Raw genomic sequence first — 19,064 nt, forward strand, 5'->3', positions numbered from 1 at the left:
TGCTTGCAGATATTTGGCACAGAAAATGAACAAAAGCCATGCAAATACAAGATACAATGTTCTTGGAGAAACGCATCAGTAAAATATGTCTCTCTAATATTTTATCAGTCTTCCCAACATAAAACGAGGTCCTATCATTGCATCCCTGTGCAATCAGAAGGTGAAGTTCTTGAGAGTGAATTATATTTCCAGGATTATCTCTAAGACAATCCTCTTCCAGAACTTACACACCAACTCATCTGTTTAAGTGAAGCACATACATACATATACATCAGTCAGACACTATTATTTCCACACTGTCATAATGAAGAGAGGGAGTGAGCTGACAAAAGACCTGTAAAATCATACAGCCAGATGTCAGTAATACAACCTAAATCAGAGCTTTTCTGTTTTGTTTTTAAAACAACCAAAGTGACTGCCTTTAGTATACAGAGAAATATGGAAGTAGAGTAGTGATATGGATAAACTTATCTGCTAATTTTACACTAATGGATTAACTAGCCACTATGCTTTGCTTGCACAGGGTTTCTGGGTTTCTGGAAATTTAGTATCCTGGAATCTAATCCTCACACATGAGACAATACAAAAACATCAGCAGGACGAATACTATGTTTTAACAGCAAGACATAATTTGCAGCCAACACCTGCATTTACTATCTATCCAATCTGTTTGGTTTATTTAGCTCTAACTGTAATATTCCCAAATGCTCAAGGTCATCCCCCTTGCCTCTTTTTTGTTAACTACCATCAGCTCCAAAGCTGATTAAAAATGCACCCACACCTACACCATACTCACAACCAATTTAAGTTCCACACGTGTGGAATTTCATATTCCTTAATTTCTGCTCATTTCCTACTGTCCAACAAACCTAAGTGCTCTATGCGATGAAAGCCTCTGAGATTTGCCCACTATTTTGAACAGACCAAAATTTTAATGCCAGATCTCAGTGACTGCCCTTCTTCAAATACAATCCATTGCAATTCAACTGCCTTATCATCCAAAATGTTACTATTTCAGCCAGAGTCAGTAACAGATGGCCAGATATTTTACCAGCAGTGAAAAATAGTAACTTTTTTTTCATAGTCTGCTGCTACCTGGAATGGTTATTACTGAACCAAGTGATGAATATCAGCCAGCCAGTCTTTACAAGGTTTGGGAGTTAACCCTAACTGTGGCTCACCATGGTCTCCTTTCATGCACTGGTGCTTACACTCTACTCTGCAGGCTGCTGAAGGGACAAGTCTGGGACAGCCTTAATGTCTTAAATCTTATTAATTTCATGTGAAATTTCAGCAATTCCATGGGCTCTAAGAGACATCTCCAACAGTAACCTCAGCTCATTCAGTGAACTGTCCCAAATGAGCTCATGACAGCAAAAGCAAGAAAGTAAAGACCAAAAATTTGAGAGAAATGCTGAACATTGTCAGCTGATCAGGTGCCCTTCTCAAATTATGGTGCTCACAGACATTTAAATACAAGTACATCTCTGTGTTACTTTACACATGCAAGCCCTTTAAAAGTTATTATCACAAACCTTGCCCAAGATTTCCTTTTTTACCCCCATGTCTTTGGAAATTTATCAATACTTCGGAGCTTGCAGATCCGGATACTGAATCCTTGCACTAAGCATTCTAATGCAAGTCAAAAAACGAGATGAGAAAGACTGTCAAAGAAAGCAAAACAGTTCCTACTATTCTCAATAAAATGTGGACATGAGCTGCAGGAATTCAGGATGGATCTTTGAGGGGGAATATATCAAGGATGTGAATATGTGGAAATGTTTATGCTCCTGTTTATTCAATTACAGAAACCATAGGATTCAGCAAAGCACCTTGACACAAAACTAGTGTTAATTAAGCCTTTCGTGCCTTTTTGCAAGGGTATTTTCTGCAACACATCTTCTAATGTTTTTAATGTTGCATAATTGAATCCCATCCAGAAGAGGGAAAAACTTCTAAAATCCTGAAATTAAAAGGCTTCTAAGTTTCTCCTGGAGTGGAAGTTACACATCTTCCTTAATATTCCTGTCCTCTCCATCCTTTCCTGGAAAAGCAGGCACAGATTTTAAGCTGAATTCACCTATAACACTGCTGTGATTTGGATCTAATGCACAATAAAAGCCATTACCAACTATCCCAAATGAATAATTTCCTCACGATTATAAATCTTTTAGAAGTTTAGAAAGATGCAGTGATAATGCATTCCAGGATTAAATATGGTTTGTTATGCAAACAACATAAGTTATGAATGATATCCAAATCTAGTCTGTTAATACTTCAAGAGGTGAAGATGACTTAAAATCATATAACAGTGCCTTTGGCTGTTAGAGAAAAAAAACCCCTATGTTGTGTTTCGTGTTTTGAAGTATAGAGTAGAAAGATGAAGTGATGTTACTTGAGTAGCAGAAAAGCATTAGAGCTTAGGAACAGCCTAAAAACATCCCAGGGTTCATTCTCAGTGCTATCCCACTCTGACATTTCCTGAATTATCTAAATATTTGTGTGAGTGTTACTTCTGAGATTCAGCATGTTCCAAGAAAACAATTCTGGAAACATAAATTTTCAGCAAAATGACAGGCATTTTGAAGGTGCACGCCAATTGATGTACTTGCCTACAAAAATGTAGAGCAGGACAGAGCCTGTAAAAGATAGTGGCAGGCTGGATTTGTGTCTCGCGTGCCTGGCTCCTGCAATGTACTTCATTATCACAAGACATTTCAGATAAATATGAAGTAGAGATTACCTCCATAAATCAGTGAGGGCTTTTGGTAGAGAGAAAGATTACACACAACTCCTTTACGCGCTGTAGTTTGAGGTATCCATCTGTATGCAGAGCTAGGTTACGTATGACAAGAACACATTGCTGTCATCTCCTCCCACATCCCACTTCCCTTTTACTGCTCCCCTGTTACACGCTGCACGTTCTGCTACATGACAATACCTCCTCTTTGCACAAGGCCTAGATCTTCCCGACTGAGTCACCAGAAATTCATGCTCAAGTAGGTCATGGGGAAGGGACTGGATCCACCTGAAGCCAAGAGATAGCAACGGGAGAGAATTACATTAGCCCCTGTGGCCGTCAGTGAGGAAAATGAACCCCAGCTGCTCCCTGGCATGCTCTCAATTTCAGGAATCTCCCTCACCTGTGTCACCTCTCACACTGACCATCATGTAGTTTTTGACAACTTTCCCCTAGAAAGGTGTGAGATATTTGGCAGGAGGAACTTAGAAGTACTCTGTAAATCAGACCCGGTTCCTGCTCTGAGCGTTTTGATGGCTCTCAGGAGCAGTATGTTTGAACTCCAGAGAGAACTTTTCCAACCTTAGAGATCAATCAATACAGAGGTTCCGAGAGCTACAGAACAGCCCACCAACAAGAATACCTAAATACCTAAAGTAAGTCCATTCACACACTTGAAATAATGCCATCAACTAAACCAAGGATGACTTCTATTACTACAACTTCATATTATAGGTGAATTTAAGCGTAATACCTGTACACAACAAAGTAATTTATTGAAACAAGTGCGTAACAGTTTTCCATGTGCATAGCACTCTTCAGTAGAAAAAAAACCTTCCAAAATTCCTTATCCATATTTTGCTAAGCTACATCCATATTCACATACAAAATGGCTGTGGTAGCCATGGCTGCAGATTTGACTGTCATGTACCAAATTCACTGCATTCTGCCTGCGTTAGATTCCTTGATTTTAGTGGAACAGAAAACAAACCTTGAAAAAAGATTATCTACCATCCATTACACAGAACAATGAGAGACTGGGAACAATCAAGTAACACAGTGTTGTGACATGAGCTGAAGAACTTGCAGGGATAGTGGTAAGTTAAATTTAATCAGCCCTTTCAACAACCAAGCCAGTGAAGAGTTTTTGCAACAGTTTTTGCAAATCTGCTGTTTCTGGACTAAACATGGTACTAGTGAATCCGAGCTGGCTCCTCACAAAACTATCTAAATTGCTTCCACAGGTAAAATGACTCTGGAAACAGCATAGTCAGGAGGTACCTGAGCTCATAAACGATGTCAGTTCTGCAGCTGGCTCTGTACAGAGGCAAAAGCCTCTCTATCTCCATAATTAATTAAAGAACAGCGCAGATATCCTGACCATTTGTAATCAAGAGCTGCCTGTACATGAATCACGAAAACATTTTATATCTACTCATTAAAATTACATGCAGCAGGATATTTAGCCTTGGATGTGAGACAAGCAGGTGCTGGTACTGATGTAGTTGGTGGTTTGAGGTGGCCCATTAGCCAGAGGCAACAGGAGACATGCTCCTGATTGAGCCAATGCAGTATGGATCTACATCTGCTTGACTCCCACACGGAGGCTGCCTGTTATTTTGCCTTGGTTTGACGTGTTTTATCCCCAGAGATATCGCAGCCTGGCAGCACAAACTTTAGGCAGGATCCAACAATAAATCTAACGTAAGAAGGCTATAATTCTTTGGTGTGATAGTTAGAGTCATTTGTTTTTCGCCTGTGAAATATGTGTGCAATTACCATGAAATAGGATAAAATCCATTTCAGTTGTTATTTGACATCACCATTGAGCCTCATAAAAGAAAGTGAAAATGTCAATTAATTATATTATCATGAAAAAGATAATATTGATAGTGTTTTCAAATCTTGCAGGTGGCTCCACAGAAAGAACCCAACTATTTTTTTTATTTACTGTCAGCATTAGTGGTATCACAGGCAGCACAACACAATGTATGCAGACACCTGTAGATGTACTAGTCAATTAGAAAGCGTAACTAAAGAAATGAAAGGAACTGTACTGTACTCACCGGGCTTTACAAGGCTTGTCTTTGTCTCCTTCTTATGCCGAGGCAGCTGTGGGTTCCCTTCACTCATTGTCCCTGGACTGAATTTCTTCCTGGAGAAGTCTCCATCGCTACCAGTGCAAAAAATGATTGGACTGTTTCCAGCATCAGAAGGAGTCTTAACTGGAGATACTGACTGGCTACTAGGACAGCCAGTGTCATCTGAAGAGAAAAGGGAAAACATCAAAATTTCTAACTAATAAGTACATGAATGTTAACAGAATTAAAAAAAAATAAAAATGTTCAGACTACAGCTGTTCACAGTCAGTTACACGATACGCACAACCCTGGCTCTGAAATCTGGTGAAAAGCTATTAATTTGTCCCACTTTGTGAAGAAGTCTTGGATACCTCATGGCAGACTGAAACGTAAGCATCTGTTTCACTAAGTCTGACAAAATACAAAATCAGGGGCTGTGTAATGAAAACTCAGATCTGAGGTAAATTCTCTTGAGTTAGCTAGGTTAGGGAATATTATGGCATGAAGAAATGCATATAAGACACAAGAATGGCTTGTGCAGTGCACACGGGATGAAAAGCAAACATGGGCCACATGCTCTCCTTCAAGATATGTTTTGATGTGAACAAGTGAACGACCTACAGCCCATAAGCAGGGAGTCAGGATTTTCATTTGACCAGAATTAGTAAAGGTTTCTCAACATTGTTTTCCCTTTTAAAGCATCTGTGATCACAGAGCTCGTCCATTATTGACAAATGGCTGTGAGGTATCTGGTTCTGAAGAGGGTGCATTATACACAGACTTATTTTATTTAAAGCCAAATTCCTCTCGAGAGGACACCAGTGCTTCGTGGCATCAGCAGCCACCCCGGGAACAGACATGCGTTCCTGACATCCAGGAATACAAACACTCCATTCTTCACAATTAAATGCAAAATACACCTGAATGTGGGTGAAATCCACAGTTCAAACACTCCTTCATCCAATCACATCTTCTGTAATCTAGAGTAATCACAGCTCCCCTAAAAGTCATGGTGGTTTTAGAAATACACCACAAAAACAAACAGGCTACTCTGACACTGGGAAGCCTTGAATATTTACTCTCCTGGAGAAATGTAATTGTTTGTTCTTTCCCAGGACAAAATGAAAGCTGCCATCTCCATTGTGCAATTGCACTCTGCTCCTGGTGCATTATCTTTACCTAACATGAAACTCAAAGAAATACCTGCAACTGAGCCAAATGATTTGCATGACCATATTGCACTTCCCACTTCCACCCTGTTTATAATTTAGGTCAAGCCTGATCTTGCAACGAGCTTTGCATGGGCAGATTGTTTAAAAAGTCAGTATGTGACTGTGCATTTATAAGGCAAAAGGAGTACTCCATAACTATTTAACCCCCTTCCTGCCCTCCTCCTCCTCTGCCAAGGAATGAGCATCTATTGCTGGCCTCAGGACAGTAAAACAACCTCATCCTTTCTTGTCAATCAGCTTTTCTTCGTGCCTGGCCAGTTACTCTACCCTCACCTATTTGCTCCAGTGTTCTGCTTATCGTTTCTCCATGTCCTGCCTTCAATGCCCAGCAAGGTACCTAAAAGTGCTGACCACCCAAAGCATGGTAGATCCATCAGGATGTGACAGCAACCCCAGGTGCTGCTGCCCCAGCCCCTGCGAACTGCCAGACACGAAGCCAAGCCACGGGGGCAGCCCAGCATCCTGCCAGAATTACCTCTCGAGGCACAGAGGGCAGTAACGGTGCAAAGCACCTCATCCAGCTTAATCATCTTGGATTCCTTCAAACCAGCTCAATTAAGTCTATAAGTTCCTTTACATATGTCCACAGTGTGTTCTCTTTAGAAGCACACAAAAATTTATAATTAAATAATATTTTAAAAGTGCGGGTTCATGCAGTTTACTTTTAATTGTGACCTTTCAACTTAGATGTTTCTCTATGTGGCACTATTTTCAAAGTTCTTTGGTTTCTGTTTTTTAAAAAAAAAAAAAAGACAAAAAAATTATTTAGTTCATTTCTCCACCAATAAAATCACTGCAATACCTGGACAGGCTCTGCAGACCTCACAAATGTTTTTTATATGGGAGACTTTATGTACAAATAACTACCAAAGCTGTAGGCTGTAGGCTACCTAAGAGAACCTCAGGAGCTGATAAAACCTTTAAACAATAAAAGAACTAAGCTACAGTGTTAAGAATTAAGCAGAAAACAAATATGTAAAAATAACTGCAATAACGAAATAGAGTAGCTAAAGAAAGCATACAGAAATAGCATTAAAAGAATATTTTAATTACCAGCGCACCGTTGCCTCTGATACCATACTACTGACACTGTATGATCAGATTATGTCATATCTACATATCTTTGTTTTACTCCTAAAGACTTCAGTTTTCCTTGCAATGGGGCATTTATAATCGGAGCAAATGAGCCAGGCACAAAGAACAATAGCTCTTCTCTACTCACACCACTGGTGGCCTTCAGACACACCAATAACCAGGTGAGCATTCCCACTCCAGCTGACGTAAAGGAATGATTTTGTTGTACTCTCTTCCCTGATCATTTGCTAATTTTTATGTTTTGTACTCCTACTTCTACCTAGTGCTAGCCAGAAACGTGAACAATATGACAAATTTTCCAAATCTAGGGCAAGCTGCAGAGAAACATTTATCTGTGTCAGCTTTCTGCAGTGCCTTTGTAATAACCAAAGTGTTGGCTATGGCAGAAGGGAAGAGCTGCACACAAAACGCCGGTGCCCACCACCAAAGGCAAGCAAAGCTCTGCTGCACACTGTGGGAAACCCCCTCCTGGCACACCTGCAGCCCTCTTACCTTCATTCTACCCTGCTACCAAAGCCTTAAAGGGCAATTTAATTGGTTTTAATATTGTAGGCGAACACCCCACAGAAGAGCCGCAGAGTTCCCCATGGACACCGACCCTGCACCAAGCTGATGTCCCCTTGGTCCCTGGCCTGGCCACCCACCCCGCTTGCTGTCCCAGCCAACCCCTCAGCTCCTCGCCCACAAGGGGAAGGATGCAACTGCCCCAGTGTGGGTTCAATGCTTTCCACAGACCTGTAGGCTCCTCCAAAACTCCGCTGACAACTCTGACAGAAGGACTGACCTTGAGCCAGCAATGTGCTCTTGTGGCCAAGAAGGCCAATGATCTCCTGGCATGCACCAGGAAGAGTGTGACCAGCAGGTTGAGGGAGGTTATCCTCCCCTCTACTCTGCCGTGGTGAGGCTCCATCTGGAGCACTGTGTCCAGTTCTGGGCTCCCCCGTTCAAGAAAGACAGGGAACTGCTGGAGAGGGTAAAGCAGAGGACCACAAAGATGGTCCACAAAGGGGCCTGGAGCATCTCTCTTACAAGGAGAGGCTGAGGGACTTGGGTCTTTTTAGTCTGAAGAAGAGAAGACTGAGCGGGGATCTTATCAATGATTATAAATATTTACAGGGTGGGTGTCAAGAGGATGGGACCAGTCATTTTTCAGTGGTACCTGTTGACAGGACAAGAGGAAATGGGCACAAACTTGAATATAAGAAGTTCCATCTAAACCTGAGAAGAAACTTCTTTACTTTGAGAAGAAAATTCTTTACTTGAACAGCCTGCCCAGCGAGGTGGTGGAGTCTCCTTCTCTAGAGACATTCAAAACCACCTGGACACGTTCCTGTGAAACCTGCTCTAGGTGGACCTGCACTGGCAGGGGCGTTGAACTAGATGATATCCAAAGGTCCCTTCCAACCTCATATCATTCTGTGATTCTGTGGTTCTGTGAGTTGAAGACCTCCACCTGCTTGGAAATGGGCCAAGATAAGGAATCTGTCTCCAAAGTAGGCAATGGGGTAACAGGAGCAGACGAGCCCATAATAGGATTCACTTTCTGCTGAAGATGTGATGTGAACATAGTTTTCAGCAAGGTCAGTTAAGAATTCAGTCCTATAAGTCGGCAAGAGTTTTGCCCCAGTAAGGATTTCAGTAATACAGATAGACCTGATTTACCTTCTCAGGCACGTCCACATTAGGAAGACAGAAGAGAGAAAGCTGGCAAATACTGCTGTGAAAGTCCATACTTCTGATCTTGCCTGTATTATTTACTTGCACAAGAGGAAAAACCACATAAATTTATAACACACGACTTTTATTGCTTGCTTAGCAATATTCATGGTGTCTTTTTTCACAGTGGCCTCCTAAGAGTGTTCTGGGAGTAGACTTTTCCTTTGAACATCAGCTGGATTTCATCACTGAAAGTCTGCGTCCAAGCCCTCTCCCAGATCAGACGTGCTTGCCAAGTTTCAAAGCCAAGCACGGGATAGTGTCTCCTCAAACAAACAAGCAGGGAAGTTGCTCAGAGCACTCTGACATTTGCATGCACTGATGAGCTTTCAAATAGTAAAGTCAAAGTATAAACAACAGTGTTAAAGATAATAGTACTCCAACAGCTGACAAAAATATTGTTCTCATAGACTTTAAGGGCATATGTTGTGACTTGATAATTTTCTCTGATTTTCTGGGCGCAGAAACTTTAGAAGTTTTACTGAAATATGTCTTAGAGCCTTTAGAAAAACACTGCCTTTTCCTGAAGACCTCAGTAAATACAGAATTTACAACCTCTTTATATAATCCATCCAAATAATTAATGATGCTCTCGCTGAGGAGCCACTGACTTATTTCTACTGTCACTCCCAGCTGCCAGATCTAGTTATGCACTTTGATGAGTCTGAACTGTCTGTCCCTACCTGATCCCTTGTCCCACTTTCATCTTCCTTTAAAGTCCCCTTGACCAACGTTCAGGCTGTAAATACCCTGTATTTCCACTAAGAAATGTGGATTCCAGAATTAAACACAGGCCTCTGACGAACTTTTACCAGTTCTGTGCACTGAGACAAAAGCTGTTTCCTGACTTTTTCTAATGGTTTCCTTTCCATTCATTCCAGGATCTGTTAGTCCAAGTAGCCATGGCTCTGCCAGGATGGCACATTAGCAGCTGGCTATTGATGGTGAACCACTAAGGGCATTTCAGAATTTTTCAGGATAATCTCCTGATCTCCTTGCGTGCTCCACATTTTTTGACCCCCTGTGTGTTTTGTCTTCTTTTTGTGACTGGTGTTGTAGCACAGGGGTGTTTTAATTAATGAAAGTTGCTGACAGACACCAAAGGCAATGTATCACCCAGCTTCCACCTGCTGGGGCTCATTCTGTTGTAAATGGAGAGAAAGAGGCTCCTCTGAAGGGTGAGTCAGAACAACAGACCAGTTTAGGCTTCCCCAGTCATCCCACTACTCTGAGTCACTGGAGGATCTCCTCTCTTTCCATCGATGAGCACAGCCACCATTCTGGCTTGGGCAGCAGAAGCAGTGAGGTGTAAGGGCTCACTGCCCGGTTAGAAACCATCTCTAGCAGATTCACAAAGTCATTCTGGAACAGCGGGGCGACACAAAGGACCACAGTAAAGGCAGCAGGATGAGACATAATGGTATAGAATGAATAGCACACGTAGCAAGACTGAGATGGAGCATATTCCCATGCACACCATCGGGCTCTCAATAAGCAGGAGTCCAACTCCTACCTCATCAGGACACTGAATGGCTCTCTGGAGGCACCCTCATCTGCTCACAACGACTGAGGGAGCACAGTGTAAAATAAGAAGTTTGAATATTCTCCTCAGCTCCTATTTTTACTAAATATTTCATTTTTATTGCAGCCATTCCAGTAGGTGATTTTATGTACTCTAGAAGCTTACTCATTTGCTACAAACAGTTCATCACCTGCAAACCTGCAAAAGCACAGACTGTTGAAAAAAATGTTTCATAACTTCACTAAGAGCAGAGTCCTAAAAATGCTACTAGTTTTAGTCCTTCTGATCGATCCTAAACTGATTTTACAGCTATTTTTTAAGATCTGTTGGTGTCAGTATTTAATAAAATTAATCAGAATATCATGTGCTTGTAAGGCAAGTGTCTTACCAGAAGTCAAACACACTAAAGCAAAGCAGAAGTACAACCAGAACTATAGCCCTGTCAGGAAAAAAGGTTTATTTGAAAAGGTCTACTTATACAAAATCCTGGTAAGTAAATTAATTCCACATTTAATCTCTAAGTCTCTGCAGTCAGACTTAACTCTGCTCCATTTTGCCTGTGAAGGAAGGCAGGCTAGCAGCTCCACCACTCCCTGGGGTCAACTCTTGTCCTTGAAGGTTTTCTAGACTCGGGTAGACAAAGTCAAGGCTGATGTGATGTGCTGCTGGAAACAGTCCTGCTTCAAAAAGGGGCTGGATGAAAGGAGCTCTAGGGCTCCCATACAATCTACATGTTTAAGATCATACTTTTCCCTTACATTTTTTTTTACAGGGAACCACCCTGTTTTTCCCAGTCCATCTTTCAAGCTGGAACTATTGACTTTAATGTTCTAGTTATAAAATCTAACCCAGTAGCTCGTAAGTAAAATCAAGACTAAAAATGTTCAACTCCTGATTGTTGCTGTGGTTCCTATCACTAATATAGAGGCAATTTTTACACCTATTCCCCATCAGCCCCTTCAGACTTTGCCTCATTCACACCCAGAGGTTGACCACTAATGGTAACTGCTGAAAACCTAGTATGGAAGCTGCTCATTGAATTCAACAAGAGGTCCTCTCTGGTTGCTCACAGCATGGCACAAATGGTGGCAGGCTCACGTAGTGTAGAAGAAGAGAGAGGAAGATAAAAGAAGATGGACTGACCCTCTCCTAGAGCTTCTTTTATCATGAAGTATTTCCCCTGAACATGTCCTTGAAGGTATCAGCTCTTCACCTGACTGCACAATAGCTAAGTTACACTGAAGCAGCAAATTTTAATTGACTTTGGCAGCAAATGATGCCTCTCCTAATCTTCCTTCTATTTGAACATTTCACTAATAAGCAGGATTGCTGTGAGTTCTTGGAAACCATCTGAAAAAAAGGACTATATAATTGCAGTTTACTGGCTCTGCTATTACATTTATAGCACCATTAATGGTATTAGTATTACAGAAAAAAAGCATCAAAGCTTAGTAGTAAAACCACCAATAAAAATAGTACTGTTACTAGGAGAGTGCTGTGGTCAGGAATAGCACACCTCCTAGAGTTTTGATAGCACATCACAGATAACATTTGATCAAGGGATTTAAGATGATAAAGGACTGAAAATCTATTTCAAAATTTTAAAGAAAAGTTTTAACCAAAGGTCAGGAGAGGAAAGAGTCTGAAAAAGAGACAAGAGTTTTGGCTGTTAGGTAGGGTTTTTTTACACACTTTAGTAGACCTCACTAACCTCTTCTGAGATCAATAGCTGGAAGTGGAGCCACTGCTGCTACCTCTGGTGGGAGAGCTCTGACGACATCAAGTGTAAAATATATTACCCAATTCATATTAACATTATGTCAAAAGTGTGTCTATACAGTCAGGTTTCTGCACTTGTAGTTTTATGTGCTTAATTCACTTATGCAGCAAAGGGAAAAATTATAAATATCCTATCCAATTTTGAAGGTACCATTTTTGGAAATAAAAATGTTCAATAGACCACACTGAAATGTGTACCTGTTCCTCAAATGGTATAACGTGTTATACTCCTTTGTTCTCATATAGCTCTGCCTCCGTGGCTGACAGCACATGACTGTGACCCTCACAGCTTCAACATCACCTCATAATGTTGCACTGTTTACCTTCTAAAGATGCTTGGAAACCACATATTGTTGGTTTATGCTTTTTGGTTTGGTTTTTTTTTTTTTTTAATTTGCTACCAAACCCAGAGTGGCACTGAGCACCACCACAGAACTCACTCATTGTATTTGGTGATACATATATCTCAAAACACTGTTCCAAAATTTCAAGGACATACATATATTAACCCTGTAAATGTAGTGTTAAAACATGTAATTTAGAATTTATTTTAAAATATCAGGATTCTTTTAATACAAAAGAAATAAAAACCTTCTGATTACAGGTTCATTTCTGCTACAAGTTTGATGTTCTCCAAGATGCATGGCAGCATGCAACTAAACAGAAAATTGCATGAAAAGCACTTCAAAACAAAAGTATTAGGTTAGGCACTAGTGGCAAGGAAAATACACAATATAGTTTAGAATTCAGTCCATAGTACACAGCAAGCTGTGACAAACAGGGCAGTAGAAAGGGCGAGGTACTGACTGTTCTCAGGACACCATCCAAAATGCACCAGAGACAATGGGATCTCTTCTACTGACCTCAGCAGGCTCTGGGTCGGGCTTTTAAAGGTTCACAGTGCTGACAGACACATAAAAAGGTGACAACAAACACTCAAAAGGTCAAATATTTTGGCTTCCAGATGTTGGTTGTGTGGCCCAGGAACAAAAGTATCGTTACTTAGTAGGAGGGAATAAATAGCGAAGCTGAAAGGGAAGCAGGGAAAGGCCAAAAAACTGAGGAACAGGCAGGCTTTGCTCTTTAGTACCTAGGAACTTTTCTCATTTCCATGTTTGGAACAGATCTCTGCACCACAGAAACAGAACTGGTGGCTAACAACATGGAGCTGTAATAAATTATTGCCCGTAATCTGGCCCAGCAGGAAATTCTCCAGGGAAGCAGCAGTGAGGAAAGGAAGCATGTCACCAGGGCCACCCTTTTGCAAAGGCCATGCTCCCATTTTTGAAAGCAGATTTTGTTTCACCGTTTTTGCAAATTAGTATCGCGGTGATTGCGGAGCTGCCTTACAGAGCGCTGCAAACCAACGCACCAGAGAAGGTCTCCACTTCAGAAGTCTGGAAAAATGGCAAAGGGACTGTGCAAAAGTGTAGCATGAAGGGCTGCAGGAAGGAGAAGCTAACTTTCAGCATCACATACTTGTGCCCTTTGAAACATATCTCTTTGATTCAGTAACTCAGACTGAAAAAATGACAAACCTGTAAGGAACTATTTAAACCAAATATTTCTTCTTATAACAAGAAAAGAAGAATGACAGACCTCACTGTTTCCATAATAATACATACATATATACATACATACATATACACGCACACAAATAACAGAGGTAATTATTTTCAGTAATTCATAATAACTCTCTGGCCTCAATCTGTTGATTTGTTAAAATACTGAAGATTTGTTTTCCACCATCTTTTTCTATTCAGAAATAGCTATGTAGCAGTGCAGCCTCCAGGGCTAGCTGGTTTTCAATACAACCTACTTCAGAGCTCTAGCAAAGAAATTATTTACTGGAGCATGAGAAGGTACAGCGTTTCATCCAGTACCACCCGTACACCGCTCCTCCTCCCATCTGTGGCTGGCAATACAGGTACCACATCCACATTGACTTTAATAAGCCCGCCTGAAGCCTACATGCTCTTTTTTGACATATGCACTGCAATCTCAGCCCCAGCATCATCCACAGCTGGGCCCGTTGGCAAATAATCTCCAAGTTCAAGGGGATCGTGCACAGAGGCAAGTGAGCAGAGGGCACGGTAACGCTGAGATTCCTCCTGCAGCACTTGCACCCTGGGGCTCACAGAGCAGCACATGGACTGTGACACGCATGTGAAGAGCGAGATTTAAAAAAAAAATCTCAAGTTATGAAATGAGCACTGAACCCCAGACCTTGACTTTTGAAAGAAAAAGTAAAAAAAAAAAATTTCAACTCCCTTTTTTGAAAACTTTGCTGGAGTGAGCCTCAACCATTCAGATACAGAAACACCACTGTTTTTCAATGGCCAATAGTACTAGGCAGTCTAGTTAAAAAGGCAATTTGCAGGTAAGCCGAAGAAAAGAGGAACCATTCACGATGGCAATAAACTAGGTCCTCTTCCTCAAAATGCCTTTTGCTGAACTGATCATTAAATCAGCCCAAGTGCCTCCTGAAAAGCTGCATCTCCAGCAGTGCTGCATGGCTGCGTTACCTGCAGGATCAGGCGGCCGGCTTCTGGAGAGAGGCTGAAGGAAATCTTGGGCGTCGATATGAAGGTGGCATGTAACAGCTCTTCTTCGTAAGGAGAAATTTAAAAATATATCCCAAACTAACTCCCTTTTGGAATGAAAAGCTTCAAGGACTGTTACCGAGCTTAGCACGTACAGGCTGCCTCTGCTCCACTACGCAACTGGCTGGGCACCAAAAGGCCGTGTACACAGGAATCGGGGATAACGCCCCGCCCTGAGGATCCGATTTCTTGCAAGGCAAGCACTCCGACTGGAGTTACCAAAGGCACCCGGCCCCTCTCCATGGACCCGTGAGCGATGGCTCGCTCTTTAACCTCGTGCTCTCCTCCCGACGGAGGCGGAGAGCGCCCGGACGCTGCCCAGCCAGAGGCAACTTATGGGGAAAACACACACCCAGGGGCCAATGCTCTGCAGTAGCCCAGCCAGAGGAAGCTGCTGGGAAAGCGTTGGTTTTTTTTTTCACCGTTTGACATCACAGCAGTTCTGTGGCCGACATCCAAGCGAAGCAGGGCAGCGCTGGAGGAAGGGGAGCGCTCCCGCATCGAGCCACACACAGCACCCCAGGGGCACCACAGTTTTAGGGAAGGAAGGTGCAGGGTGGGCTCATCCTGCCTACACGGCACCCAGACAGCACCCGGGTGCGCTTGGCAGAGACAAAGAACATCAAAAACACACATCACAGGTAAGTCTCACCCTGTTTCACGTGGACTTACAAAGAACTGACACAAGGTCAATTACAAATAACTGACCAACACCATCAACCGAGTCTCTGACCCAGTCCCACAGGACAAAGAGGGAGCTGATCACGCAAATTTAAAACTTATCTCAGCCAGAACTAACAACTTCTTCAAAAGAAACCTGGCATTAAAACAAAGTGTCTCTTGTCTGTTGCCGAGAGGTATTTTTTTGTGCTCACAGTGCTGCCACGGTTCCCCAAGGTTCCCCCTACCTAAACCAATATGAACGATACCTGGAAGCCCCTGCTGCTCTCATTTAGAGAGAAAGAACTCCCAAGCCTTCACGTATGTGTTGGGATCAAAGTAAGCACGTAGGGAAAATGGACAACCTCAGAAGCTCCAGGGAATCAAGCAGGAAATACATATGCAAATAGACAAGGAAAAAAATAGCATTCCTACTGAGGGAAAAAGAAATCTACTCATCATAACCACTTGGTGTCAATAATAAAGGAAGAAAGGTAGAGAGCAGCTTAAGAGAAGGATAAAGAGGAAAGGAATTATTCCAGGAGTCAATTCACACTATCTTCTGTTTATCAAGAACATTTTGGAGTTTAATGCTCCAAAGAAGTTACAAAAAAGACATTTATCCAAATGCTCATGAGCTTTTCAATACTGCCATCGTTCATTGTGTTATTCATCAGCTCACCTCTTCCAAATTTATTACTTGCCAATTTTAGACACACTTTTCTGCGCACACCGCTTCCCAGTTAGGATGGTGAGTGCCCAGCCAGGCACCAGGAGGGGCTGGTTAGAGGCTGTGGCCCCTCCACTCACCTCTCCACGCAGCTCTTTGCCATCCCCTCCCTGGAGACAGGAACCAGCAGCCGCCTGCTGCCGCTGGGGAATTCCAATCTCAATTAGACATACGGTGGTATGGAAGGATGATAAGCAGAAGGCAGGGACGTCAGAGCATGAGGCAATCAAGTCAGTGAGTGTTGTCATCCCTGCACCACCGTGAAAGCCCACCAAACCTACCAACAGCAAAAGCGCATCCTGGGGTGGAGGATAGGGTGGTCCCTGAGGAGCCCCAGCACCCAGGCTGGGTAGCACACACCTGTATGGGTGCTGCAGGCAGCTCCAGCAGCACAAAGATCACACAGGGGGGGAAAAAATCAAACTAGCTCAACACGGCATTCCTGGAAGTATAGAAGAAGGAAATAAAAAGGAAATCAAAATGCTACCAGTTGTGCAGGTTAAGAGACCAGCACCATGGTCTTAAATATCTCTGCAAAAGGCGCCTTGGAACTGTCAATTCCTGAGATCAGACCCCCCCAGAGTAAATACAGAGCTCTGCTGGGACTCCAGACACAGCCCATACAGTGCCGTGGGACAGCAAGGGCATCACCGTGGCAGTTCTGTGCTCAGTAGATCTCAAGAACTTGATACAGAACCAGAAGATACCATAAAACAGAAGGTCATTAACCAGGATGAAAGGCTTGTCAACACACAGTGAAAAAAAAAAAAAAAAAAAAACAGGAAAAAAAGCAGCCATTTGGGATTTATCATTTACTCAAACAGGTAAGGTGGTGGGAGTCAAAAGGCATGGGGAAAAGACTTCAGCATGTTGTTTGTTTAACGCTCTGCATTGTTCATTAAACAATAACTAAATAGATCATTTCAGTGAGCCTGAATTGCAAAATCTATCCAAGCTAAGAAGGAAATGGTAGACTCAAACATAGATATTGTGTTCCACATTTAGGAAAATTGACTGTTCTTGTACACAGCGTTCAATACACTGCATTTTGTTAAAGGAATTAAAAAAATAATAACCTGATCCACTGCAGTGAAGACAAAGATAAATACGAGTGTTTCTGGCTGTTCTCAGGAAAGCCTTTGGTAATTTAAATACTTCATGAACAAACAAAAAGGAAGTCCAGGAGCTTGCTCTAATATTATCCATTACAAAAATGCCTGTTATAATTCAGATTTTAGTTAGATGTAGAATGTTGTGCTCTCCAAAATACTATTTATTTTAGTCACAAAAATATCTTTAAAATTACCACATGCAGATAGAGCCCAAGATGTTAATGATGTGAACCTCAATGTTCTTATCCACGTGCATAACGTCATACATGGTGAAGAGGTTCACTGAATTAAAAGATTACTCACCACTAGTAGGTATCTGAGTCATTCACTGCTAGTTGAGGGTCTTAAATTGTGCTAAACTCTACACAGGACAAGTATTTAACATTAAAAAAAATAATCTGGTTTCAAGTTGTCCCTGAAGTAAAGGGATATACTAATTTTGAAGAGCAAAAGACATTTTCGTGGTCTGTAGTTGGAGAGCAGGAATTTACTTCTGGTACACCACCTAGCCAGTGCCCTCTCTATAGAGAAGATACCGTGCCTGGTGACATGCTTGTCAGGAGAAGACTGAATTCTCATATAAACAGAACTCACTTCACTAAGACAGTGAAAACTTCACCTATGCATTTTGTTCCATGCATGGAGATTGCTGTCGCAAAACTAAAAGGAACTGCAGTATTTGACCCATGTCTGATGCCCTTCATAGCAACTCCCCTGTCTAACAGCCTCTTTGGCTTACGCACGGGTTTTTCAGAATGCCTCAATCCCACACTGCAGTTTTTGAGGCAAATCTTTCCCTTTGAAGCAACGGTTCTGCCGCAGTAAAACCGCCAACTTTTCAGCGGCGGATAGCAGGGCTGGAAATGGAAACATCTGGTGTTGCTTACGGACACGTATTAAAAGAACAGATACTGGATTTCCCTGCAGAAATCAATGGTTGCCCTTCTTCAGCTGCAAAGCAGGATGCCCGGTGGGCTCCAGAGGAGCCTGACACATGGATGCTGTGTCTGGGGGTGACGGCAAAGCCTCGGGGGTCGGAGTGATGGAGCCCACCATGTCCCCCAGGCTGAGGACCGAGCCTGGGGGGGATGTTGGGGGGGGGGGAGGTGTCTGTTTGCGGTACCTGAGCAGAAGCTATTGCTGCTGACGGTCCTGCCGGAGCCCCCGGAGGAACTGGGCGGGTTGAATTCCCGGCTCTCCTCTTCCGAAAAAGGCGACTCGGAAGCGGGGGACACCTTCTGCTGCGGCCGGAGGACCAGGCGGGGGATGCGGCTGCGGGATACTTCCTTCTCCAGCTGCAGCTTCTGCTCCTGTTGGGGAGGGGACACCCCCGGCGTCAGGGATGCAGGGACTCCTGCCAGCATCCCTCAGGGGCAGGCGAACCCCGGCCCCTGCATCTCCTCGGTCCCTGCATCTCCTCGGTCCCTGCATCTCCTCGGTCCCCGCATCTCCTGCCCCTGCCTCAACTCGGTCCCCGCATCTCCTTCCCCTGCATCAACTCAGTCCCCGCATCTCCTCTGTCCCTGCATCTCCTCGGTCCCCGCATCCCCTGCCCCTGCCTCTCCTCGGTCCCCGCATCCATCCCTCCACCCCCTGCTCCTCACCTTGCTCTCCCGCAGAGGCCCCATGGCTCCTCAATCACCGCGCAGCCGGGGACGGGCACCTGGCATGGGCGAGAGGGATACGCTAAACCGGGGCTGGCTGCTTCTGCCGCCGCTCCCCTTCCTCCTCCTCCTCCTCCTGCTGCCGCTGCGGCGCTGGGGGTGGCGGAGCCCGGCCCGGCCCCGCCGCCGC

At 43.2% G+C, this 19,064-nt stretch overlaps 1 protein-coding gene across 1 annotated transcript in view; it reads right to left on the reverse strand.

The window, feature by feature from the left end:
• Positions 1–19,012, reverse strand: part of SYBU (syntabulin (syntaxin-interacting)) — a 41,006-nt gene extending 21,994 nt beyond the window's left edge. The window contains exons 1-3 of the mRNA XM_014965364.1: positions 18,875–19,012; positions 18,394–18,580; positions 4,807–5,004 (exon numbers count right to left, since the gene is read on the reverse strand). Coding sequence (XP_014820850.1) covers positions 4,807–5,004; positions 18,394–18,580; positions 18,875–18,898 — 409 coding nt within the window. The 5' untranslated portion in view covers positions 18,899–19,012. The remainder of the gene's footprint in view (positions 1–4,806; positions 5,005–18,393; positions 18,581–18,874) is intronic.
• Positions 19,013–19,064: the final 52 nt, after the last annotated feature.

This window comes from Calidris pugnax, unplaced genomic scaffold (genome assembly GCF_001431845.1).
Source record: "Calidris pugnax isolate Ruff unplaced genomic scaffold, ASM143184v1 scaffold41, whole genome shotgun sequence".
NCBI classification, from domain to species: domain Eukaryota; kingdom Metazoa; phylum Chordata; class Aves; order Charadriiformes; family Scolopacidae; genus Calidris; species Calidris pugnax.